Source organism: Pagrus major, chromosome 12 (genome assembly GCF_040436345.1).
Source record: "Pagrus major chromosome 12, Pma_NU_1.0".
NCBI classification, from domain to species: Eukaryota; Metazoa; Chordata; class Actinopteri; order Spariformes; family Sparidae; genus Pagrus; species Pagrus major.
Genome location: NC_133226.1, coordinates 25,130,036 through 25,157,099, shown reverse-complemented (window position 1 = coordinate 25,157,099; position 27,064 = coordinate 25,130,036). Strand labels below are relative to the sequence as shown.

At 40.9% G+C, this 27,064-nt stretch overlaps 1 protein-coding gene across 1 annotated transcript; it reads left to right on the top strand.

The window, feature by feature from the left end:
• Positions 1-1,033: 1,033 nt before the first annotated feature.
• Positions 1,034-26,863, top strand: mctp1b (multiple C2 domains, transmembrane 1b). Its single transcript, XM_073478176.1, has 20 exons — positions 1,034-1,564; positions 15,683-15,803; positions 15,885-16,027; positions 16,122-16,201; positions 18,010-18,133; positions 20,828-20,995; positions 21,130-21,260; positions 22,018-22,204; positions 22,504-22,597; positions 23,072-23,174; positions 23,489-23,591; positions 23,886-23,987; positions 24,176-24,250; positions 24,355-24,474; positions 24,781-24,891; positions 24,979-25,032; positions 25,112-25,221; positions 25,358-25,467; positions 25,548-25,645; positions 26,445-26,863. The coding sequence occupies exons 1-20, from the start codon at positions 1,034-1,036 to the stop codon at positions 26,514-26,516; spliced, it is 2,637 nt and encodes an 878-aa protein (XP_073334277.1). The 3' UTR covers positions 26,517-26,863.
• Positions 26,864-27,064: the final 201 nt, after the last annotated feature.

The following is a 27,064-nucleotide window of genomic DNA, read 5'->3' as shown; positions in this document are numbered from 1 at the left end:
ATTGAGTCAGCCACCATGAGCTAGGCTACTCGTCATACCACACCAAGTGAGGTTAGCAGCTAGCACATGTTTTACTACTTAACTTTTCTTTTAAAAGAATTAATGTTATTTCTTCTTACAAAAAGTAAGAACGTGGCACCGTCTCAACACTGTATCCAGGTTTTAATGTAACACCCTTGGGCTTTACTTGGGCATAGCGGTGCTTTGAGCTATGCTAACGTCAGCTTGCTAACACGCTCACCCTGACAATGCTAACATAGCCTACGGAAGTTCTGTCAGATTATTGTTGGTCATTTTAGTTTAGTGTGTTAGCATGCTAACATGTGCTAAGTAGCTAACAAAGCCCCCAGGACCAGGCTTCGTAGTGGCCAAACTGGGTTGCAAAAACGCTTTTTTACCCATAGGCTTACATTGTGAATGAAGCTGCTGTAAAACACTCTTTCACAGTCAATATTTGACACATTTAGTCTAATAAAATTGGGAAGAGCCGCAAGATTGAATAATTTTATCTCTATTTTTGTTAGCCGGGCGCTAAGCCAGAACGTCCTCGGGCTATTAGCTAAGCATAGCGGTTCTATGAGCCGCTATGCTAATGCCAACGCGCTCACCGTGACAATGCTAACATACCGGTTGATGTTTTTGTAAGTTCATCATCATATTCATTATCTTGGTTAGCATGCTAACAGTTGCTAAGTAGCTAACAACGCCTACAGAGGCTGATGATGTCATAGTTATCGAAGTATCGAAGACGATAAAAACATTCTATCTTAACGGCTCTAAATTTGCCGCCATTTTGGTTAAAGTGAGGTCACGGGGGCTCATTAGACGCTGAGGCGGGTCCTGCTGCGCTCTGTCCCCGCCTGCTGTTGAGGATTTCTCCGTGAACTAGGGGGCTGGACGACCCCGACAGCCAGCGGTGGAGACGTGAGACATGTCGAGTGTTTGTTGTTCGTGTCTTCGCGTGTTTTTCTCGGCGTAACGCGGGTGAATAGTGTCAGTTTTGTCGCCTGAGCTTCCTCAGCAGAGGGCGGGAATGGAGCGGAGCGAAGGGGGCGACCATGATGAGAGCTCCTCGTCCCAACAAAACACCATGTGGAAACAGTTTCAAGCCAGAGCCAAGCCGCTGCTCAGCCCCAAGCTGGGCTCCAGGGACCCCGAGGAGAAGAAGGAGCGAGGCGGCTGGATGTTCAAGAAGATGAAGCGGAAGGAGAGCGTCGCTCTGGACCGGGTGATCTCCTCCTCTCAGCCCGACCTGCTCTTCTCCTCTCAGGTGGATCCGGAGGCGAAGGAGGCTCAGCTCTGCGGCAAAGCGGCCGGGAGCGGCTCCGGTCTCGGCCGCGAGAAGCTGCCGTCCTCAAAGCACCAGTCCGCCAGCCCGAACAAGCCCACGTTGGCTCACCTGGTGCAGTCCCACCACAAGAGCTCCTCTCTCGGGTCTGCGTGCTTGGAGAGGTTGGCCGAGGCGCCGGGCGGCAGCGGCGGCAGCGGCGGCAGCGGCGGAGGCGAAGCGGCAACAGCTGCAGCCGCGGCGGGAGCACAGCTGGAGGGCAAAGATGAGCAGCCGGTGAGTCCCACCTGTCAAATAATGTGGTTTGACCGTTTATTATAGTAGTTATAATTAATATTATAGTGGTTATCTGCAACTAAATGTCTTTATTCACAAGTGGATCACATGTTAATGGATGTTTGGACACTTTTCAGGTAAGTTTCCAGGTAATGTTTGCAGCAAATAGACAAAAACAACCCATATAAAGAGATTTATTACAGGGAAACTAAATAAATATTTTATTAAAAGTGAAAATCATTAAAATTTTAATTCTAATACAATGGCATAACTAATTACCTACATACATTAGTTGATTATTTTCTCTATCAATCATAGTAAAACAGTGAAAACGTCCATCACAGATGAAGGAAGCTTAAAATGATGCATTTAAATTAACAAAAACCCAAAATATTCACATTACAATGACATAAAAGAAAGAAAACAGCAACATTCATCTCAAGCGAGAAGCTGGAAACAGAAAACTTTTGGCATTTGGGCTCAATAAATAACAAATGATGTCAGGAAATGATTCATCATTTCAGCTCTAATAAGGACACATGTTGATCCTGTACTGAGCATTAAAGGCTCAATCATTCAGTCATTATCTGTGTAAGTGTGTATGTAATTGAATACTTTGAGTAACAGAAGAAAAATAATTATTTTGTGTGTTTCTCAGAAATAACAATATTAGTTTTCTCTCTAAATATCTTCCATTAAGTCACATCCATTAGTTCAGACCAAAGTGATGCAATGCAGTGATGGAATGTAACTAATTACATCTACTCAAGTACTCTACTTAAGTACAGTTTTTGAGGTTTTTGTACTTTACTTGAATATCTAAATTCTCTGCTACTTTATACTTAAGATAAAACACTGACTCCGATAATGAGATCTGATTAACAGTCGACCCATATACAGTACAGACATGTAAATATATGTTTAATTTACTTTTACTTGTACTTTTAATACCAGAAAATTACTTCTGATACCAAAATACATGTAATATCAGATACTTTTACTCAAGTACTATTTGGATGGGCGACCAAAGTAATAATTTAACAGGATATATTTACTTTTACTAAGTATGACAACATTGATAAAATGTCTCAAAGAACTTTAAACATTTCTGACCCAGTTCAAGTTGTAGGTAGACAAAGAAACAATAAACTAGTGCTTATTTTCCCCAAGAGTCCAACAAATAAATCATCCTTTCATTAAAGCCATGAGGGGCTGAGTAGGTGGTGGAGGGAGGTTTTTTGGAAAAGTAACTGGCAGCTCAGAGGTGGAGGAGGTCAGCAGGGACGGCTTGTTAGAGAATTGTTCTGAAGTGGAGGAGGACGTGCAGCGTTTAAAAAGGTTATGAAATACAATATTAGGATCATCTCAGCACTAAATCGGCCTTGAGATGAGCGAAAGTGTCTGATTCAGCTCAGCCGGCGATTGATTGATTGATTGCTCACATCGCTCGTTGACTTGGTGGTAATTAATCAGAGCAAAACTTCAGGAGAGATTAACAACAACAAGCTCTGACTCATCCTGAAGTCCACATCTGCATATACAGTATACATAATGGATGGTTAGTCATCCTCCGCTAACCAGCGTCCCTGGGGGAAACCCTGCGAGAGCTGTCACTCACATGTGACAGGGGAGGCGGGGTCCTGCACATCTCAGCAGGAAATAAAATGAGTTTGCAGGATACGTGCAGAGAATGGGTGGAGAGAGGACCATGTAATGCTGAGAGGATGAGCCCACAATACTAAACTAACAACGCTAAGCCTGAGCTACGCTGACCCACCCCTGCACGACAAACTGTGTTTAATCCCATGGTAGATGGTAGTTACGCACACTTAGTCGAGAGGATGGTAAGAATAAATAAAGGTGCAGTAGTAAACGTGTAAATGTGTGTACAGTTAAAAGGATATACTTTTCCAATAAAGTCTTTTATATAATTAGTATCATCAGAGTGGTGTGGAAGGTCCACAACAGGCGTTTTTTTCACAGCAGACACTTTAACTTGTTATAGTTGGGAAAAGGACAGTGATATTATTAATAGTTTGAACAAAATGTCCAAGTAAGACATGGAGATGAGTCAGCATGCACAATACCAGTGTTCTGTTTTAGCAGGAAGGACCCAAATGTCAGACACAATGCAGGCTGGAAGACTGGAAGGCGATTAAAACAGAAAGAACAAAAAACTAAAGAGAAAATACAAAGGTTAACTGACAACAAACAGGAATGACGCAGGGAACGAAAAGCAGGAACACCGATGAGACGCGAGGAGAAAGACAATGACAACATGACAACTGAAACAGGGAAACACACTCGGGTATTTTCGGAAACAGACGATCCAGACGAGCCTTTCAGCACCATTTCAGAAATAATCTCCGTCCACACAACACACCTGAAAATGCATAACTCATGGCCATTCACACACACCGGGCATGTGCCTGCTGTCGTAAACATGAAGCAGTTCGTTTACTCTGGACGGCTCGTTAGCTACGGAAAATACTATGAACGCGGCAGAGAAACATGACTTCTCTTCACAGAATCTTCTTTGATAACTTGTCAGCAAAAACGTCGTCAGCAGCTGTTTTTGTCTCTTTTCCATCATTGTATTTCAATGTTTGTTTTTGTAAAACATTGAAACATCCATTCCGTCAAATACTCTAATATCAAATTAACAAATGAAACAAGGGAGACACCGAAAACAGGCAGGAAAAAGACAAAGACAGGAAGTGTAAAGCAAAACGCGACACATGAGGAGAGTCTCTTTCAACATGAGACAGGACATAACTAAACTAAAACTAAGGACCGTGACATCTGAAGCAGTTAAATGGAAAGCAGCCATTATTTATTTTATCATTTACACCTGTGAAAAACTACTGTAGTGACCGTTGACAGCTGAGACTGAGTATAGTTTGCTCGAAGAGTCTGGAGCCTGCACCACCAGTGGAGCGAAGATGAAAAGTCTCTGAAAAGGATTTTACGAGTGTTTAAAAAGCTTCAAATTGCACCCACATGGCACCACTTTTTTTTTTTTTTTTTAATGAGTGCAACTGGCAGATATCCAAGCATGTGCCAGAGGCGAGGTGGTACAGTCGTGTCTACAAGCAGTGTTTTGGAGAGGCCCGGCCAGCTGCTGTAAATGATTAGATCCTTCATCAGAAGTGATTTATGGAGGGAGATCTGGTGGGCTGAGATAGACCCTCCAGGAAACAGCTGAGTTAGAGGAACTGGGACAAACGCATGATGGGGAAATAGATAGGCCGGAGCTTTTGTCTTTAAACAAATTATTCTGTGGAGGCTAATGCTGTGTGTTGGTGTGTATTCACCCGGTTTAGGAAAGACGAGAGATAAAATTCTCTCCCTGGGGCCATCTTTGTTTCCCTTCTGGGGCATCAGAGGCTGTGTGCGTCCACCTGTACTGACCTGCATTGGTCACATTTCAGGCATTGTGGAGACGGAGGCTGCAGGATTTTGCAGCGGAGCGTGGAGTCTTCTCTGTGACTCATGCACTCGGCTCCCTCTGCATACCAGCGTCCCTGTGAATGATGTGAAACATTAGAGAGCTACAGGTCATTATTTCACGGATTGGACAGAGGTTATTGAACAGTGTGATTGGTTGTAAGGCCCGTATTGATGGCCGTGCTGTATAATAGCCATTGAAGATGTGTCACACATTGAGTTTTCCACCGTGAAGAGCAGCTGACTCAGGGGAAACACACCATGTGCTTTAAGGCTAATAGTAAATGTGTTTTTTACACAAGACAAATAGCTGCGAGACTTGATGGTAACTGTTTGTCTTTCTGTGTGTGTGTGTGGTCCCTGTCAGAGATGTTAGCAGTGTTAGTTTTCGGGTGTTTGTTCAGTCGCTGCACGTGAGTTTTGCATATTAGAGTTTTTGTGACACTGAACAGTGTAATAATGTAATTTCTCATCACCTCACAGACTTGTGAATTCAGCAGGGTTGCAGCTAACAGTTACTTTCATTGTTTATTATTCACTTTTTCAATTAATCAATTAGTTTTTGTTCTATTAAGTATCATAAAATGGTGAAAAGTGACATACTGTTTCCCAAAGCCGAAGATGACATCCTGAAATGTCTTGTTTTGTCCCCAACTCAAAGATATTCAGTTTACTGTCATAGAGGAGGAAAGAAACCAGAAAATGTCCACATTGATAATCAAAGGAGTTTGCAACTATTCTTTCGATTGACTCATTGATTAATTGTTTGTAAATGATCCTCTGTGTCTGTTTCACTGTTGGTGCAGGAGAGAAAAACCGGACTTTCAGTTATTTCTATAAATTAGTCTTTGAAGCATGTAAACAAATTATTTTGGGAATGACTGATGTAGCATGAAGCTGCTGCTGGTGTCTGCGCTCTCTTGTAGTCTGTTCTGGTCTGGTTATTCTCAGTTCCCTTCAGATCAGGTCTTTCTATTTTGAAAATTAATTCATGCGTGTCGGGTTTGGACTATATCCACAGCTTTAGTCTTTTGAAAAATAAAGAAAAGGGCACAATATCTGCAGTGTCTTTATATTTTCTGACGCAGAGAGAATCCAAGTTTAAGGTCTGTATTTTGTGACTCCTGACTGGCCTTAAATCTTAAGTCTGTGACCTTATGAGACTTCTCTCCCGTCCTTACGTCTTACGCTTCAGTCCAACCTGTCAGTCAGGCTTACTCCACTGGAGAAGGATTAAAGTCGAGCCAACCAGCACGGTTCCTCCTCTTCGTCCCTCCTCCTCACCTGTAGCTCCTTCTCTCTTTCAGCAGCACCACCACTCGCTCCTTCTTGGCTGCAGCTGTTTTCTTGGGAGATACTTTTTTTGTTTTTCTGCCAATCTGGAATCACCTCGGAGGTATTCTCAGTTTTCTCTGCCTTCGCTCAAACATAGATGTTCTACTCTAACAAATCCTCACTCCTCTCTGATCGCCTTCTACCTCCACCTCAACTCGCCTGTATCGTCTCCCTGCGACCTGCTCGAATCCTGGATCTCTTCATAAGAGAGGCCTCGGTGGCAGAGTCCCGTCTAGTGATTCGAGAGTTGCTTCGCTGTGCCTCTTGTGATGACTCTGTCTCCTTCGCCTCCACATGTGGACGGCTGCTGTCGGTGAGCATCACCACCCTGTGTTTGATCCCTGTCTAGATAATTTGCGCGGTGCTCTGAAGACAGACGCGAGCGGGGACTATTTCAGCTCCGTGTTTGTGTCTCGTCCTTTGCACTTCATGGAAAATGTATTAGGTGACACGTGACTGCGTCCAAACACAAAGTAACTCATGACTCTTAAGAGTTTTGCTTTTAGTTTTTATTTTTGCTTTTGAGTTTTGCTGAAAAATATAAAAAGTAACAGGAGTTGTTTGCCTTTGACTATATATGTATGTATGTATTTAAATATGGGCCTATGACAGATATATCATTATTATAAATGTGCTGATATGACAACTTTGTTTTTAGAGACTCTGATGCAGAAAAAGATGATTGAGGTCATTTATAATTATCAAATTCCCAGTGAAGTTTAATAATTCAGTGCACTGATGTCATTTTTGACAATTAAGCTTTTTGTTGAACAGTAAAATATCCTCCCTCCGTTACATAACTTTGTCGCAAGTGTGTAATTACCACATTTGAGGGGTCATTGTTAAAAACGTTTGTATATCAGCCGATAAATCGTTTTATATCAGCATCGGCACCTGGAATCGGATATTGGTCGATCTCTACTTTTTTGCTTCTACATATCATTATGATATTATAAAGGTTGATTGCACAGTGTTATGGTTATAGAATAATGACACCATCTGTGTTTAGATTGGTTCCCTATAATCTTCGCTTTCACTATATAATTTTGTTTGCCATCCCGGGGAAAATTAGTGCTAAATGGCGCCATTTCTATCTGATTTCACGTCTTCGTTATAGAATAACTGAATGAATAAACTCACGTTCTGTCCCGTGTTGTTGGTAGTTGCGACAGTGAGGAAAACGGAGAGCGATCCAATTGTCTTTGCGACAGCAGCGCGAACAGTAATACCACTTGAAAACGCTAGGGGGGAAAAGTTGTTCTGGTTTCGTTGTAAGGCAAAACTTTATCAATCACAGAGATAAATTAACAAGCTAACCGGCAGAATGTAAAGTAATTCAAAATAGATCCACTTTTACCAGCTGCAACATTAAAGTAATGAACACATGAATTCATCAATAACCAGTATAGCATTCAGGAGAGTGCTGATCCCAGAGCTGTGTGAGCAGAAAACTGATCTAACTAGCACCTCTGTGTACATTAGGGGTCGACCGACATTGCTTATTCCGGGTCGATACGGATACCGATTATTAGAAATCAAGAATATTTGGGACGGATGTTCATTTTTACAGTAAAAATGAAGTACAATTTACTCATATACTGTTCTTATGTACAATTTTCAGGTACTTTACTTGAGTATTTCCATTTTCTGCCACTTTATACTTCCTCTCCACTAACTTTAGTTACTCGTTTCTTTGCCGATTCAGATTATTCAGTGTTTATAGGCTATTAATTGTGACATGTTACCAATTGTGGGCGGGACATCTTGTGCAAGGATGTTGCATCAGAGCCAAATTAGCACGTTTTTAAATTTGTTTATTGTATCGAGAAACTGACATAAAAATCGGATAATCGGAAAAATGCTGAACATCAGCCCCAATAATTGACCCGGCCTTACAGGAATGACCCAAAGAGAAGTTAGCTTTTTTGCACTACCTGTTCCCTCATCTTGATTTTCAGGTTTTGTCCTACGACCTAAAATACTTCTGTCTGACTGGGGGAAAGAATTCAGCCTTTAACCTCTCAAATGAGCCCAAAGCCACACCTGTACTCCAAATGGTTCAACAACAGCTTTAGCTTTTACTTTGGGCTCGACTGGGATCAGTGTTTCTGGTGTTGCACTTACGCTTCAAAAATCATGAACGGTGGTGTTCATCTGTTCAGATTATTTTACTGAAGAAAACGTGTAGGTGTCATAAACAGAGTTTATATTCTGCAATAATCCCACAGGGAACCATGCAAAGCCTACAAAGATACATCATCCCTGCAGCACGTTATTGCGGTCGGTGTTTGTCACTGCTGAAGGAGATTAAATGCAGATCACAAGCAGCTGATGTCGACCTTCACATTGCATCACATTCCCACTTATAGACAGCCTGATCCTGACCACAGTCTGGGTCAAACTCAGGGAAGATGAGGAATGACCCAGTCAGATTTGACCTGTTAAAGGTTCTAGAGGGAATCCTTAAGACATAAATCAGGTCAAACTGGTGCTGTATATTTAACTCATCTCATGGATACAGTCTCTGTCTCTTTCGTACAGTAGATCTGAAGTTGACTCAAGTGAAAACAGTCTTTGTATCCAGACTTCTGCCTCAAAACATGACTGTTTGTTATGGCACACTTCTTTAATCCTGCTTATTCTGAGATTGGCCTACATACATGCAGCGCTGGAAGAAGTGCTCAGATCTTTTTACTGAAAAGGTACAACAAGATACCATCAACTGGTTATGAAACAGTCTCAGTTTAATACCGATGGCTCTATCTGACCTACATAACCAGACGACAAATCTGTTTTCAGTTTTCTGTTTTTCCTTTTCTCTTTTCTTTTGAAATATGAGGATGATTTCACCTCTTTGGGCCTCAAACTGTCATGTAATTAAACCAAACAATGAGAGAACTGAGGAAGAACAAATAGAGAACACAAGCAAAAAAAGGTTGAGAACCACTGGTTTAATCTTTAACACTGTGTTGTATTCAATAAGATTTAATGTAAAATCTTAATCTGAGAAAGAAACTTGCAACTAAAGATGGCAGACAGATATAGTTGAGTAGTATAAAGTTGCATAAAATCGAAATACACAAATAAAGTGAAGCGTTTTACTTCTTTTCCTCTGTTCGACTGAGCCTGTTGGGAGCTCCTGCCTTTCATTTATAGTATTGATCCCTGCGGTCTGTATTGGCAGACAGTATTGATGTTAATGGGCCCTTGAGGTTAAAGCATCAGGTTATGGAGAGCTGTGCTGTTGACACGAGGAAGATGTATGTTACTCTAATGTTTTCAGCGCTCCTTAGTGCTTTTTATCGACCGTTTTTTCGAGCCTCTCAGGCCGTGGTCTCTAATCTTCATATGTCTGTAGTTATGTGCTTCCTGACAGACAGAGTGCTACTTTGTCTTCTTTACATAATACACATAAAGAACAGGATTTATCATGGTGAATGAAATACAAAGAATAGAGCTGCAGAGATTAGTGGATTCATTAATCAGAGTGAAGATACCAAACGTTTGCTGCTTCCAGCTTCGAAAAATTGCTGCTTTTCTTTGTCATTAGATTGGATTTTTCACTTTTTTGACATTTTACAGACGAAACGAAAGGCACATTAATTAATAATTGAAAAGCGAGTTACGGCCTGAAAATAAAGTAAGCCGATGTCAAAGCCACCAGTTGTTTAGTCAGCATAAATAGAGCTGTATGTTAAATGACCTCAACGGATGAAGATTTGCTTCGACTAGAATAAAATATCACATTATTAACATTAAGATTGGTTGACAGTGTGATAATGGCCCCAGATTTTTAAGAGAAAGTAAGGAAAGAAGGAAATAAACAACTTAATGTGTTGTACCTGTTGCCGAATTTACAATAAGGCATGAATGATTCAGAATTTGCCGTCGCTGCTTCCCAAATGTTTGTCAAGTTTCCCCTCGTTCAGCAAATCTCAAAATTGCCAGATTTTGTAAGGGAGTCTGGGGATTTTGCTGTTACTAGTTCAGTGGTTTTATCGATGAAAGAGACAGTGGGTAGAGCTCAATGATGCAATGTGCCTAAAATCAGACTTCAACCACTTCTGAATGTGGTCTGAGCGATCATATCTTAAAATCTTCTTGTTCTGCTTCTCCAACAGGAGGATTTGCCACTTAGATGCAAACAAAACAAGACAATTAAGGACTTTAAGACTTTTTGAAACAAATCATCGACTAAACAATAAAGCAACAAAATAATTGGCAGATGAATCGATGATGTAGATAATCCTGTACTTTGATAAGACAACAGATAAAGCCTTGGCTGCAGATGTTTGCATAAACCCTAAAATAGGAGTGCATCAGAATAGCTGATGGGATTGTGTGTGATCTGGTGCTATTCTCAGCTCAGTGCTTCCTGACTTTCCTGCAACAAGACAGTTAATCCTTTCTAAGCAGCTTGTTAATTCTGGCAGCCTGGTTACTCCCTGACTCAGCCTCAGACTAGGGTTTGTGGCAGTTTTGGCTCCTCTGTTTTCACCATTCATACCTGCCAAGGTGATAAGACATAGCGTGAGTTAGGACACTTTGGTCTCTGTGCCGAGACGAGGAAGGAAAACCTCAATGTGGCACCTGAGGAGCTGCCACACACCGGATGTTTTGATGGAAACCTCACACTGCTTTTGACTGCTGTCTTTCTGTCTGAGGTTGTCACTGGCTTTTTGCAGAGTAGAGTGACTGTTCAAAATCCCTGTTCACATGTTACATAACAAGTGTGACTGATGCACTTTCAACAGAACTTGCCACGCATTTCCTCTCTCTAACCCTCTTTTCTAACCCTGAACAGAAAACAATACGCACAGCGGACTGACTTCAGCGAGCGATGAGCAAAACTTAGCGTTAAAAACTGGAACCTGGCTTTGTCTGAAGCGTAAAAACACCTGTAAACCTCCCTAATTACCATGTTTTATCTACTCTGTTTAAACTGCACTCACACAGACAAGCAAAAATAAGAGTTTGTGGTTTCAGTGGGAGTAATCTGTGGGCAGATTGTTGACTAATTGTTGTAGGTCAAGAAGTAGTTACACAACAAAGCCCTTCCTCAAACAACAAAATGTCCTCTTTAAATTCAGGTTTGTGAACGGAGTAAACAAATGAGATACAACATGTTAATTATTGAGCTTAAGAGGCATTTTTTTTTTAATTGGACAGAGCCAGGCTTTCAATTAATCGCCTCAATGCTTTAAGCCCTGAAACGGACGCTGTGTTAAAAATAAATAAAAACAAAATGCAATAATTTCCAAACGAACTGCGTTTTGCCCCTTTTTTATATGCAGTCACGATACTGTCACCTGTTACCAGTGACGCTGTTTACCTGTGCAATGATACAAACAGGTGTTTTTGGAGCATTTCACAACTTTGCCAGTCTGTTGGTGCTCCTGTCCCAACTTTTTAAAGTCATGTTGCTGCCACCAAATTCAGATTAACCAGCTAATAACGACACTCATACAACTTTAAACTTGATTATTTGTAATATAGGAGTGTTCAACTATATTTAAGGGTAACTTCATTGGTTTTATACGTGTAAATATCCTTAATAAAACATTAAAAGGCCCCCAAAACAAGATCTTTTTAATCACGGAAAATCACTGTATTTTTACAAGATTCTTTTCTGTTGTTTTACAGTATTTACAGTATTTTTTGACGCCCCATGCTGCCGGAATATTACCCCCCCTTTTTTTTTTACAGTGTTGGTGGACAATACGGAGGGTTTTAAGGGTCAAAATTAAATACACAAATAAATATATAATTAAATGTATTTAAATGTAAAATTAAAAAAAAAACAGAACGCTTAAATAAAGTAGTACATTCATAATTATATAAAAAAAATACTTAAATAAATAAAAGAATGAGCAATTATATACTTGATGCTAAATAAATATATAATTATATAATAAAATGCTTAAATAAATAAATAATTATTGATTTTAAAGCTCATTTGTCACTGTAAATGAATAAATCACAAATTTAAAAACACATTAGATATATAAATTATATATTTTCTTAGAGTATTTATTTATTTATTTATTTATATAAATTTATATATTTACACTTTTATTGTATTATTTCATGTAATGAAATGTAATTGTATATGTATTAAGCATTTTGTTATATAGTTATGTATTAATATATTAACACATTTTAATATATAAATATGTATTTTTTCATTTATTTAGGTATTAATATAATTAATTTTGACCCTTAAAACCCTCCGTAGGCATCTAAATGAAAGCTAATGTTGCTCTGTGTCTGCTCGATGTGTATAAAGACCGTTGGTTGCTAACATTAGCCAAAACCGCTCCAAGAGATGATGATATGCGAGTGTTTCCAGTTATGTAAAGCTGACCTGGAACACCTCATCCTGCAGCATGTTGGTCCACTTCATCTCCTTATTCAACACCATCACGTCTAACCTGGACTTACCCCACTTGTCAGAAACTCTGCATACACAACGCTTCAACCGTCCCTCCACCTACAACACAACCCTCCACACGGACTCGCTCAGCCTCCTCATGTTACACACGATGGTAACACTTATTTTATTACCCTGTTTTCAGTCACTGCCCAGCTGGATTTCCGCAGCTTGCAGAATGCCAGAGCAGAACTTGGCACACTTGTAAAAGTTTTTGCGGCCTCAGGAAACAAGTTTGTGTTTTATAACGTGTGTAGCTGAATGCTTGAGAGGCTGACAGGATGCTTTAGAAGCTGGTGATGCTGTTTGTTCTTTCGTGAGAGCCATCGACTTACATCCATGCACTTATGTTATTCTGATTGTGGCTGGATTAAAGGGAAAGTTGAGAGAAATTTGAGTTGAGTTAATTTAGTCTGACATTCAGCTTCCAGAGCCAAGTCCTCCAGTCAAAAATGTGTTTTTCCTCTTGTTCTTACAGATGAAGGTTTGAGCTTCACTGTTGAGAATGATTAATGTGCCGAGTTTGACGCTAGAGGGCTGTTTTCACAATCATTGCTTCAATGCTCCAGTTCTGGTGTCAAAACTGACATTTCTCACCATTTTCTGATATTTTATGGACCTTGCAACTAATCAGTTGATCAAGAAAATAATCGACAGATTAATCGAAGTTGAAAACAATCGTTGGCTCCAGGATGCTTTCTTTGTTTTTTAAAGTAACAACATTCTCCCTCAGTAATGGACAGAATACGCCGACACTTATATAATATATCATAATGACCTCTTATGGCCCCCTGTGGTGGATATCGTCTGTGTCGAGCCAGGCGCTGCTCCCTGCATTATTTAAAAGGATCAGAAGTACTCTCTGGACATCTGAACTTTAATACACACAATCAACTGAGGCCTCTTTTCATAAGAGCAGTCCTTATGTATTGCTGTATCACATTACAAAAGTATTGATCAGAGCTTCTCTGTAAGTGGATAAATGTGTGTTGACAGGATGCAGAATCCCCGGCAGAGTAGTTGCCCTGCATTAGAAATGATGTTGGATGAGATTAACGTTTGATAAACACTGTTGCTTACGTGTGAGCAGACGTTTATTTTCATTGGAGAGGCACTGACGAATGTAGAATCACATGTTGTGATCTTTATTTCAAAACCTGCAGACCTTTCTCTGTGCAGGGTGTTTGTTTATATCTCTTTGTACAAGTCAACAGAGGGTTATTTTATTGCTTTGTTCTCTCATGAGGACACCAAGATTCAGTTTCAACAAAATAAGGAACCCTAGGATTAAAGGAGAAAAGGTAGCAGGCAGCGAACCGACCAGAGTAAAGTAAATTAATGCCCTGAGGATGTACGTGTAACAGATTTGGTGTCACTACTGGATGCCTTGTCCTCTTTTTCCTGTTTATATTTTGATTGTTTTGGGACTATTTAAAGTGAGTAGGATAATTGCTTTGCTGTAGCCGGTTGTGTTTGCTCTCCTGTTTAGTAGCTCCTAAAGTCTGAGGATAAGTCACGTCAGGATATTAAAGCAGATTACTGTATATACACGTTATCAGATTGACCTCTTTTTTGCTTGTCACATCCCTTTTGTAGTAGTTTAAGTCTTTGTTGTTGTTTTGCAACTCCTAGTGATCATTTTGAATTTTTTTGTAGTTGTTTTGAATCTCTTTGTAGTTGTCTTTAGTCTTTTTGTGGTTGTTTTGAGTCTCTTTGTGGTTGTTTTGGATCTCTTTATAATTGTTTTGCATTTCTACTGGTCGTCTTTGTGGTTGTTTTGGGTCTCTTTGTAGTTGTGCATCTCTTTGCGGTTATTTTACATTTCTTTGAAGTCGTTTTTGAGTCTCTTTGTGGTTGTTTCGGGTCTCTGTAGTTGTTTTGCATCTCTTTGTAGTTGTTTTGCATCGCTTCTGGTCGTCTTACATCACTTTGTGGTTGTTTTTGGTCTCTTTGTAGTTGTTTTCCATCTCTTTGTTGTTGTTTTGAGTCTCTTAGTCGGTGCTGTGCATCTCTGCGGTTATTTTACATTTCTTTGAAGTTGTTTTTGAGTCTCTTTGTGGCTGTTTCAGGTCGGTTTGTAGTTGTTTTCCATCTCTTTGTAGTTGTTTTGCATCTCTACTTGTCGTCTTACATCACTTTGAGGTTGTTTTGAGTCTCTTTGTAGTTGTTGTGCATCTCTTTGCGGTCATTTTACATTTCTTTGAAGTTGTTTTGAGTATCGTTGTGGTTGTTTTGCATCTCTTTGTGGTCAATGTGCATACATTTTTGGTTGTTTGGAGTCTTTCTATGGTCGCTGTGCATCTCTTGGGGGTTGTTTTGATTCTTTTGATGGTTGAAGCTCATTAATTTAATGGACGAAGTTACAGAATGGTCTAAATGCATTCACATGTAGTTGATGTTAGTGTTTCAGCCTTTTCACAAGATGACAAATACAGTCTGTAACTGTGTAGAAAGTGTTCATAGAAACATTGATCCTCTCTTGCATCTGTATCTGGTATTGATGCAGTGTTTGGCTGTGAAGTACTACAGTTTGTCTGTCTTGTGTGTTCAGTTTCTGCAGAGGTGATGCTGCTGCAGTGAAAGTGAGAGCTATACAAGAATGGAAAAAATATTAGCTCGACAACACTCTGGTCGGATGGGAGGAAGCTACTCTCGTGTAATTTCCTGTCAGTAGTCACCCCTGGGGGACGTTACTGAGCTGAATTAGACACTTCAGTCAGTGTTGGTAGCGTCGGTGCAGCTTCAGTTGAGGAAGTGAAGGCTGCGCTTCAAAGGCAGCTCATAGCGGCTTTTGTTTCTCTTAAAAATGGCGGTGAGTTTTAATTTAGGAGCGTGGCTTTTGTGATGTGAAGGGAGTGATTTATAGTAGTGCACTTTGTAATGAATGCACCCATTTCTCCTGACAGGGTATGGGTGCTCCATGTGCCTCGGGGGTCACGCCTGAGAGATCCATTCACAGCTCGGGGATGTACAAGCTGGAGATTGAGCTGAAGAGAGGACACAACCTGGCCGTCCGAGACAGAGGAGGTAGAGTTGTGTCTCATCTGTTGACTCTTTTCTGTCTTTATTTTGTAGATCTGTGACGACTTTGTTCCTTTTTTTTTTTAGGCAGCAGCGATCCTTATGTCAAGTTCAAGCTCGCTGGTAAAGAGGTATTCAGAAGCAAAACCATCCACAAAAACCTCAACCCGGTGTGGGATGAGAAAACAACGCTGATAGTAGATTGTCTGAGTGAACCGTTGTATGTAAAGGTAAGGAGTTTGACTCACAATGCACAGAGCTTTTCCCCATGAACTCTCACTGAACACAAGAGTCAAAGGAGGTTTCTCTGTTGCTCCTCTGCAGGTGTTCGACTATGACTTTGGCCTTCAGGATGACTTCATGGGTTCTGCTTACCTCTACCTGGAGTCTCTGGAGCAGCAGAGGTACGTCAGTCCTCATAATAATGCCATTGTTTGGTATCATTTATGTGTCCCTCCTTGAAGTAGGGCTGTCACCATTCTCCAAATCCAAATACGTGACTAGACTACATGTTATCATCTGTGATATAACCGCCATATTTTTTTTAATGTCAGTACTAAGGCTATACGGCTGAAAAACATTTTTTTAGAAATGTAATTACAGTAACTTATTTCAGTTTGGAACAAACAAGGATCACTAGATGGCAGACTTCCACTTCAAGACACTGTCCTGCGTCTACTATTATTTTCTTACTATGTTGTGTCATCTCTGAAGTGTTGTTTTTCTTTCATATGTGCTGCTTTTGATTGAGATTATCGAAATTCAGAGGTTATTTTGATCGATTTTCGATTTAAAAATCAGAATCGTGAACCTTTTACAAGCAGCTCCATTACCTTGCTGCGGCACTTCATGACACAGTCACGTTGTTTATCCAGCAGATTCGCCATTTCTTTCTCATCCTTGAATCACAACAAAATAATACAACCACAAGCACAACAATTACTGTTATCACACTCATATATTCTATTTTTTGCATGTCGGTTCACACTGGAAGAAGGATTTTTTTGTTATACGAAACAAGTACGCTTCTGTAATGCCTGGGAAGTCCTTGAATAGTCTTTGATTTAATTTATTTTTTTAAGTTGGGGAACCCTGATGAAACTGTCTCAGATGGTGGTGATCAGTAAGGCCTCGTGTTATAAAGTGTTGTCCACATACTTAAGTGTTCATTTAAAAACTTCGATTAAAAGATTATTTTTCAACTATTAAATTCAGCTGCAACTATTTTGATAAAAGATAAAATGTTTAGAGTAATTTTTTAAGAAAAAAAAGCACGATATATATGCCGATATACTGATTAAATGATCAGCCCGATTATGAAAAATGTACATTATCGGTTATCAGCAAATAATGAAATTAAATAGAACAAATATATTGTAACAAATAATACAAAGTGAAATTGCTTACGTTGACTTAACAAGTGCAGCATTTACACACAGTTTGTGGCGGTACGCACCTTTAAAGTTGGTTTGCCAGCTGCCAATAAACACAGAGAAGAAGAACAACAACAACAATGCTGTTGTCGCGTTCATGACGTGGAGCTGCTGCACCTGAGCCACACATGTCGTTGCTGGAGTGGGCGTCGTTTTTCAACTTCAGAAGAAGACAACACAATCGTAACTTGCAATATGTGTTCGCTAGTGTTTCAGAGAGGAGGGAGAAAGTCTGAGTTTAACACGATAAATCTTATTAGAGCTATGAATAATAAATCATCCATCTTTGCCCGCTTCATCTTTGCCTTTTTACCCTCAGGGGTGCATAAACAACAGGTTATGAACTTATTTTTAAAATAAGTGTATCAGTATCGGCCGTGAGAAGTAGGTAATTATCGGTTATCGGTATTGTGCATCCCTAAAAAAAAAAAAGTCTCAATTCTCTGATTCCAGCTTCTTAAATGTGTATATTTTCTGGTTTGTTTCCTCCTCTGTGACAGTAAACTGAATATATTTGGGTTGTGGACAAAACAAGAAGATTTAAGGACGTCATGTTGGGCTTTGAGATAATGATGACCAACATTCTTCACCATTTTCTTTCTAATCAGTTAATCAAGAAAATAATGGAGGGATTAAACAACAGTGGAAATGATAGGTCTTTTGGCCCCAGTTACAGAGAGTGAAGTGGCCAAGGGCCCTGAGCACCACCAACCATCTCACCTTACCGCTGTAGTATGTTGAAAACATGACACAACACTTGTCCTACCTGTGTGTTACAGGACGATACCTGTAACTCTGGTGCTGAAGGACCCTCAGCTCCCTGATCAGGACCTGGGCTCCCTGGAGCTGGCTGTCGCCCTGACACCTAAAGACAGTCCTCTAGAGGAACGACGGGACTCAACGGTACGAATGCTGCTGACTACATCTCTCAGTTCAGCTTCTGTTTTCTTTTTGGTTTACTTAACTGGTGTGAATGTCAATCGAGGATCTTCTTTATTATGTGTTATATATTTATTCATTTATTTAGGTGTTTGATTATATGATCATTTATGTGTTTATATATTTGTTTATGTATTTAATTTTGTCCCTTCAAACCCTCCGCAGCGAATCACTGTACTAATCTATTAACCCACTAATCTCTCTTTATCACACACACACAAACATGCTGTGTACGAGGACACGCTCCTTCGTGTCACTGTGAGGATTTAGTTTTCAGTCGGTAATGACGAGTCTCTGTGCTACGTTTGTGTTCCTGCAGCAGAGTGAGATTAAGATGTATCGGTGGAAGCCATATGTGAATAAAGTGAGTGTGGCTTCGATTAATCTCTGAGTGACTTCCTGTTGCTTCTCCCTGAATAGATCCTATCCTACGCCACCTCCGAGTCGAGTGACAAGCTTGTGATTGTGGTTTGATTGGGTCTTTTAGTCGTTGCAGGTTTTCTTGCTGTACGCTTTAGCTTCATCTCCCTTCAGCAGCCCATATTGATGAAATAAATATAAACAGGAAATGTAAAAACTGTTGCTGCGTTCTCACCTCACCACTGTGGCTGAAACTGAAAGAAATTCACGGGTAATTTCATTTTGAATAGCTTTTAGTGAATGATAGTGAAGATAACTGAGACATTTTTATCACTTCTGAATACTAAAAGAAGAACTACAGACATTCAGGGTCGCACCAACATACAGTTTGGAGACTCTTTTACTTAAAGATGGACAGTTAAGAGGTGACAGGAAATAAGCGTGCAAGAGCAGAGCACATTGGTTTGCTATCAGATTATAATGTGTGCATCTTAACCACAGTCCAACCCCGACAAGCGAGCTGATGTTTTGACTCGAATTTGTAGGTTTTGAAATGACAAATTGAATTTTCGAGCAACTTGAATACATTTTCATTCGAGCCAACAAGTATTAAAGGAAGCAGTTGCTGTCTTATCCATTCATTCTTGGGGTTTTTGTCTTGCTGCAGTAATAAAACCATTATATACAGTTTTTTGAATGCTGGACAAGCTCCCAAAATAGATATATTTATACAGACAATGGACCAAACGACTCATAGTGTCAAACATGTCGAGCGTTATCCCCTCAGCTTTAAGGACCAAAAACAGAGCTAAACAAAACAGAGTGAAAACTGGACTTACATTTATTATGTGGCCGCAAAGACGACTCCAATTAAATACTAATGTTGCTCTGTGTCTGCTAGTTGTGCTTGCCGACGGCATTAACTTATAATATGTGTTTACCGTCTGTTGCGCTGCCCCTAGTGGCCAAAAACGTAACTAATGCAGCTTTAAAATGAAGTAATGAAATTACCTTCTGCAAATTACAGACGAGTAAAATATGCCAGTACCAGATTCAAATCCTTTTAGCCTCTGTTTTCACTTCTACACAATCCTTGATCAATATTCAAGTGTCAGGAGAGAGTCTCCAAATGTGTCCTCAGCACTCGGGTATGAACCGCAGCCTGTCTCATTCATGTTTTATTCAGTATATAAATTAATCATCGACCCGAGTGTTAGTGTGCGCTGCGGCTCCAGTCAGAGAGGAAGACACAGAGATAAATGACAAAGAGACACAGAGAAGAGGGATGAAGATGTGTGAACCCAAACAAACAACGAGAGGAAAGCATACAAGAGAATCAGGAGGAAGACTGAAGGATGAAAGCTAACGAGCTTGCCCGTGAGGCCGAAAGTAATGAATATTCAGCACAGGTTTTCACTGTCGGAGTCTATTTTCGGTTGCTTTATTCATGAAGTATAATTGAGGTTGGACTCGTGCCGCACACCTCCCCTTCAACTCTTGTTTTAGCTGCTTATAGTTAGAAATAAACCTGTCTTATAGCTCCCCCTAGTGGCTTAAAAAAGGCTGTAGCGCTCTTTCTTTTGCAGTCAAGGTTTTCTTGTAGCCGACTAGTTAAACCGTGAGTCTTTTCCCGCCCTGCAGGAGTCAGTTGAATTAATGTATTTTAACTTATATTCAGACTATGCTGCTCAGGAGGTCCTGGAAACGATCCACGAAGGTAAATCACCATCATCATCGTCATCGTCATCATCGTGTGTGTGCTGTCACAACTTTCCATTAACTGTCCTAAAACATGCTAATCATCTTTCTGTCCCCCTTCAACGCTGTTTTATTTGTTCATTTTAGTCTCATGTCATGGCGTGATGAATATAGACGTCAAACATGTCTCGTGATATGCTCCTTAAAGGTGCAATACGTACGAACTGGCATCCTACCATTAGCTAGTTAGCTCAGTTAGCCGTGCAGCTAGCAGTCCAGGCTGGGAGCTCGGATAGCGGGGGGAGTACACAGCACCAGTCACCACTAGATGTCATGATGTCACATGTTTTTGAATGTTTTTAGATAAATTCTTACATATTGCACCTTTAAAGTTCCCATGAGGTTAAAATCGATGTTTAAGTGTTTTTATCACTTTATCATCATTGTCAGTTTATCTTGTGAAGAGAACAAACCAACAATGAATGTTTGTTTCAATTCATCACCATTCACGTCAAGTTGTGAAGAGCACAGCCCGGCATGCTCGTCCTTCTTCCTGACCTGTGACACGTAATATTGATCGTTTGTCTCCGTGTGGACCAGCAGCAGCAGTCGCTGCGTCTCTCGGAGCTGCATCGGAAATCCCAGCTGTGGAGAGGGATCGTCAGCATCGCGCTAATCGAAGGCCGGAACCTGATCCCCATGGACCCAAACGGTCTGAGCGACCCGTACGTCAAGTTCAGACTGGGACCTCAGAAGTACAGAAGCAAGGTGTGTGAACACTGAGCTGAGTTCAGCTTCTGATCGCTGGTTTACACAGGACAGACTTTTAGTTTGGAGATGTAGCGTGTGCTCCTTCAAATTAAGAGCATGTTACCCTAATCCATGTGTGTATGTGTGTGCAGACGGTGCCAAAGACCCTGAGTCCACAGTGGAGGGAACAGTTTGACCTTCATCTGTATGAAGAGACAGGAGGAGTGTTGGAGATCACAGTGTGGGACAGAGACACCGGGAGGAGAGACGACTTCATTGGACGGTCAGTCGGGCCTTTCTGTGTTGGTCTGTGTTGGTTACATTTGAATAAAATAATGAGAGCTGTAAACTTTTGTCTTAATCACAAGAACATTCATACATATAAGTAAACAAACAAATATAACGGGTTAGTAAGGTGTCCTCCTCAATGACCACAAGAACCTCTAATGGACATAGAACCTCCTAGGTGACCACTAGGACCTCTTGAAGAAACTCTAGAACCTCCTCAATGGCCCAGAAAAATCCCCTAGACTCAGAATATCGGAACCTAGAACCTCCTCAGTGACCACTAGGACCTCTTAAAGTAACCGTCGAACCACACTGACCTTTTTAGAACCTTTCTATGACATTAGGAACCTCCTAAATGACCTTTAGAACATTTCTATGATAACAGAACACTTAGAACCTCCTCAATGACCACTTGGACCAATTAAAGAAACCGTCGAACCTCCTCACTGGACACTAGAACCTCCCGAAGGACCTCTAGAACCTCCTCAATGACCGCTAGAACCTCCCAAAGGACCTCTAGAACCTCCTCAACGACTCACGACTTACTCAATTACTATAGTTAAGTATAATTTGAAGGTTCTTGTACTTTACTTGACTATTTCTATTTTCCCTCTGAGATGTAGTGGAGTAGAAGAGAAAGACTCAAGTGCACGTACTTCAAATTTGTACTTGAGTAAATATACTTAGTTACTTTCCACCACTGCACACATGTAGCTCATTAGCTGATTGTGTCTACTGTCTTTGTTGTCCAGCTGCCAGTTGGATCTCTCCACGCTGGCTAAGGAGCAAACTCATCACCTGGACCTGCCGCTGGAGGAGTCCCGGGGCTTCGTGGTGCTGCTGGTCACGCTGACCGCCTCGGCTCACGTCTCCATCGCCGACCTGTCCGTCACGCCGCTGGACGACCCGCAGGAGCGAGCGGAGATACTCAAACGATATGTGAGCAGCCCTCTTAATACTACTGATGATGCCTAACCAGTGGTGGAAGAAGTATTCAGATCCTTTAGTTAAACAAAAGCATGTCAGTCAGAAAAACAGCCTGTTTTGAGCTTTGTGACGAGGTTTCTCTAACAGGATATCAGGCAGGAAATGAGATGGGTGGCGTCCCACACAGGGGCCCACACACACATTACTGAACACACAATAAAATAATAGGAAGGGTTAGTCACAGGGAATATCCACTAAAAACATCAACATACACTGCAGCGTGAATAACATGTTTCTGTTTTTTCCTTCAGCGTTTGATGAAGTCGATCTCTAACCTGAAGGACGTTGGCATCGTGCAGGTGAAGGTGATGAGAGCAGAAGGACTCATGGCTGCAGACGTAAACGGTAACCAACACATCTCTCTAATGTATCTGCTTTATTTTACTTTGTACTTGATGTGATGCATCCTGAATGTAATGTTACAGTAAAAGTTCACACAAAAACAAAAACTCAGGGATTATCTCCTCGTGATGTTGTGTAGTCCACAAAACATTTCTGAAGCTTCGCAGCAAAGCAGCATCACAGCTTTGTCCTAAACAACAGAAGTAGCTTGAGACCTGTTTTATAATATACATGTAAAAAAAACATAAAATGGCTCCATGCAGCTTATCTGGTGTAATCAAAGCCTCTGAAAACTCTGACATCCCAAATTGATTAGAGATTGTTACATTTTAAAACAAGTCTCCAGCTACTTCAGTTGTTTAGAAAAATGCTGCAACACTGTTTTGCTGTGACGCTCCAGAAATGTTTTGAGGATGAGGGTGAGTAGATGATGACTGAATTTTTCAATTTTGGTCTCTTATTCACTGTTTTTCTCAGGTAAGAGCGATCCGTTCTGCGTGTTGGAGCTGAATAACGACAGACTACAGACACACACAGTTTACAAGAACCTCAATCCAGAGTGGAACAAAGTCTTCACCTTGTGAGTGACCGTCAGTCCACATGTACCTGTTTATTTCTCTCCATAATAGAGCCCCAGATATATTGGTATCAGCATATATGTTGAAAATTAAAGATACATTTACAAAAATCTCATTTGAATTATCAAATAATAAACTCGGTTTGCAGAGAAATTATAATTCTAGTTTTTAACGGTGTAATTTAAGTAGTGAATATCTCTTGTTGGCTGTTATCAAATATAAAATAAAACTCCTCTATGGCTCTCTGTACTGTACATGCACATTAATCTATCTCTATTAACTTTTCTTTGTCACGTTTCTGTCTTTGTCTTCTCAGTAATGTGAAAGACATCCACTCAGTGTTGGAGGTGACGGTGTTTGACGAGGACAGAGACAGGAGCGCTGACTTCCTGGGGAAAGTGGCCATCCCCTTATTACATGTGAGTGCAACAACATAAACACAAGGTCAAGTTTATATATAGAGTGGAGACAGATATAAAGTGTATAGAAGAGTATTTGCTCTCTTAAATCAGTGATGTGCTGAAAATCAGACCAATTTTGTCAACAGGGGGCGCCAGAATCAACACAAAATGAAAGTTCCTTGTAGCAGCTTTTAATTGCACCACTAAACAAAGTTGGACTTTTTCAGTGCATGAAAAAATGGTGTTTTCACCTGTAGTGTCTCACCTGTAAGTGAGTCTGTGTCTAAACACTGTGTGTTTATGATCTGTCAGATCCGTAACGGTGAGCAGAAGAGCTACGTGTTGAAAAATAAGGAGCTGACCGGTCCGACCAAAGGAGTCATCTACCTGGAGATCGATGTCATCTACAACACCGTGAGTGTCTCTGTGCGCTGTGTGAGAGATCGTTTATCCACAGGTGGAGAGTAAACAAGTACATTTACACAAGTGCTTCAGTTTTGTGTTAATTGTGCGTTCTCCGCCACATTTAGAAAGCAAATATTGTACTTTTTGCATGTGTTAATTTCACACGACCGACTTTTAATGTGTGTTTTCGTCTTCAGGTCAAAGCTGCTCTGAGGACGGTCGTCCCCGCAGAGCAGAAATACATCGAGGAAGAACCAAAAGTCTCCAAGCAGGTGTGTGTTTGTGTGTATAAATATCTACTTTAGCGATAATCATGATAAGTTGAATGAAGAAGTGTAACTGGTCAGTAATATAATGTGTACTTTGTGTCTTTCAGTTGCTGCAGCAGAACTTTAACCGTGTGAAGAGGTGCATCATGGTCCTGATCAGCTATGGGACGTATATCAACAGCTGCTTCGAATGGGAGTCTGCGCAGAGGAGCATCATCTCCTTTGTGGTATGAAACACACACACACACACACACACACACACACACACACACACACACACACACATCGGGTGCTTGCTCGGCTGACCTGGATATCGATCTGATCCGCCTTCGTGTAGGACGAATCACTTCCTTTATTGCTTCTCTGAGGAGCGAGTCCTTCATCAAACCGACACCTCCCTCTATTGACAGTCTGATTGGACGACACAGCTGATCAGACTGCTACGATACTTTATCACCACAAGACACTAGAAATGAGACATGTGAGACAAACGAGAAGCAGGAGGTGACATTGCTCTTGAATCTTCGTCCCAGCTGTTTGTGGTGGTCGTGTGGAACTTCGAGCTCTACATGTTGCCGCTGGGTCTGCTGCTGCTGCTGGTGTGGAACTACTTCTTCTCCTCCAGCAGGGACACATCGGACACGGTGAGGAAACAAGTAAAACATTGTTATTTTTAATTAACTTTTTCTTTCAAACCGTCAAACGTTTATTGCTTCCTCTTTCTGCTGCAGTCCATGGAGGCCATGTTTGAATGGGAAGACGAAGAGGAGGATAAAGAGGACAAGGTAGAGTCGTCTCGTTACTATTACTCATCATATTGTTGTAAATGTACTGAAACACTGATTTTTCTCTCCTTCCTGTCAGGAATCAGAGCACAAGGGCTTCATGGACAAACTGTACGCCATCCAGGACGTGTTCATCAGTGTGCAGAGCGCTCTGGACGAGGTGGCGTCACACGGAGAGAGGATAAAGAAGTGTGTATCACCAAGAACATGTTTACTAAAATCTCCCATGTACAGATTCAGTTATATAAAACATATGAGGACCTCCCAACAGTTTATACAAGTTAAGTCGATTAACAGAGAGTTTTGTGCTCTTGTTCCTCTGCAGCACCTTTAACTGGACAGTGCCTTTTCTCAGCTGGTTGGCGATCACTGCCTTATGTTCGGCCACAGTTCTGCTCTACCTCATACCTCTTCGGTACCTTGTGCTGGCGTGGGGTGAGTCCTGCTCTTATTTAACTCGTGCAGTTGAAGAATATGGACATCGAATCTAAACTGATTTCTTTTTTTCTCCGCAGGTGTGAATAAGTTCACCAAGAAGCTTCGTGATCCGTACATGATTGACAACAACGAGCTTCTCGACTTTCTCTCCAGAGTGCCGTCTGATGTTCAAGTGGTGAGTAACTCATGTAGAGTTTGTGATGCAGGAAGGAAAACATGATCAGGAGAAATACTCTGTGTGTAATACTTTCAGACTGTTTGAGATTAGCTTTAAGCAGCAACATTTATATTTAAGAACCAAAGTCAGTCTATTAAAATTCTAGAGCACTGCCTGTTAATCTGGTGATGTGAGGGGTTTACAGATCCGGTCTGAAGCCTCCTGAACATGTTCGATATTTAAGATTTAAATTCTGGATGATTACATCGGTACTTTCTGAGCTCGACCACAACAACTAATGAGAGAGGCTTCCCGGAGCAGTTAGCGGTGCTACGTCTGCTTCCCCATCAGATCATGTCAGCAGGATCACTTGTGAGCCCAGCTTCAGTCCGTGAAGTCACTGTTTATTCTAATTTTCTTTAATATTGATCCAAATCACACCATACTGAACACTGCACTCCCTTGGGTCCTCAACGACAAACCTGCCAAGTGTGCCCACATTACCCAGAATGCAACTCAGCCACTAAGTGACATCACTGGAAGCAGTTAATCAGATTACATGCAGCTTCCTTCTGGAGCAACAAAAGGCTTTAAACAGCTTTTTTTTCACTTCCCCAAGACCTGTAAACACACTTTAATATGGAGAATTGGTGGAGTTTAAGCAAACAATATGGCTGCCGTGAGCAAATGCACACTGCAAATATGCACGTTAGCACCAGGTGCTCATAGAGATTTTAAATCTGTCATCATGTTTTCATTTGTGTGTCTGTTTCCACCTGACTGTGTGTGTCTTTTATGTGTGTGTGTTGACGTACAGATGCAGTATCGCGAGCTGAAGGTCGACCCCGGACAAAGTCCCAACAAACGCAAGAGGACCAACCCGAGTTAGCTGCTCCTCCCTCCTGTAAACACTCTCCCTGTAAACACTGTAAACTATGTTATTTATATATTTCTTGTATATTTTGAGAAGTTGTAACCGTTGAGTTGTTTTCCGTTTTGTTACCGTGGAAAGATTTATTTTCTAAATCTTGTAAAGAAAATCTTCAGCTCCTTTTTTCTTTTGTTTTTTTTTTATTTCCTGTAACAGCACTCCTCACACAGGATGAACCCAAACATATATATATATATATAATGAATGTACATGTGTGTGTAACAGAGTGTGCATGTATGAAGCGTGTTACTGTTGCATGGAGTCGTTGCATCTCTAACACTAAACATTTTTGTGCTGTTTTTGTACTCAGTGTGTCATCAGTGTCCGATGTTGCGTTGACGATAGAGCTGCATGTTGTTTCTGCCACTGTTGCACACTGACCCGGTCAAAGCCGCTCGACTCGTAGCATGCTAAAATCATGGACTGCTCCTTTATCGGTGAAAATATCAACCGGATTTCAGTGTTTCTGCGACAAGTCATCAGTTTTTACTCTGTGATTAGTTTCT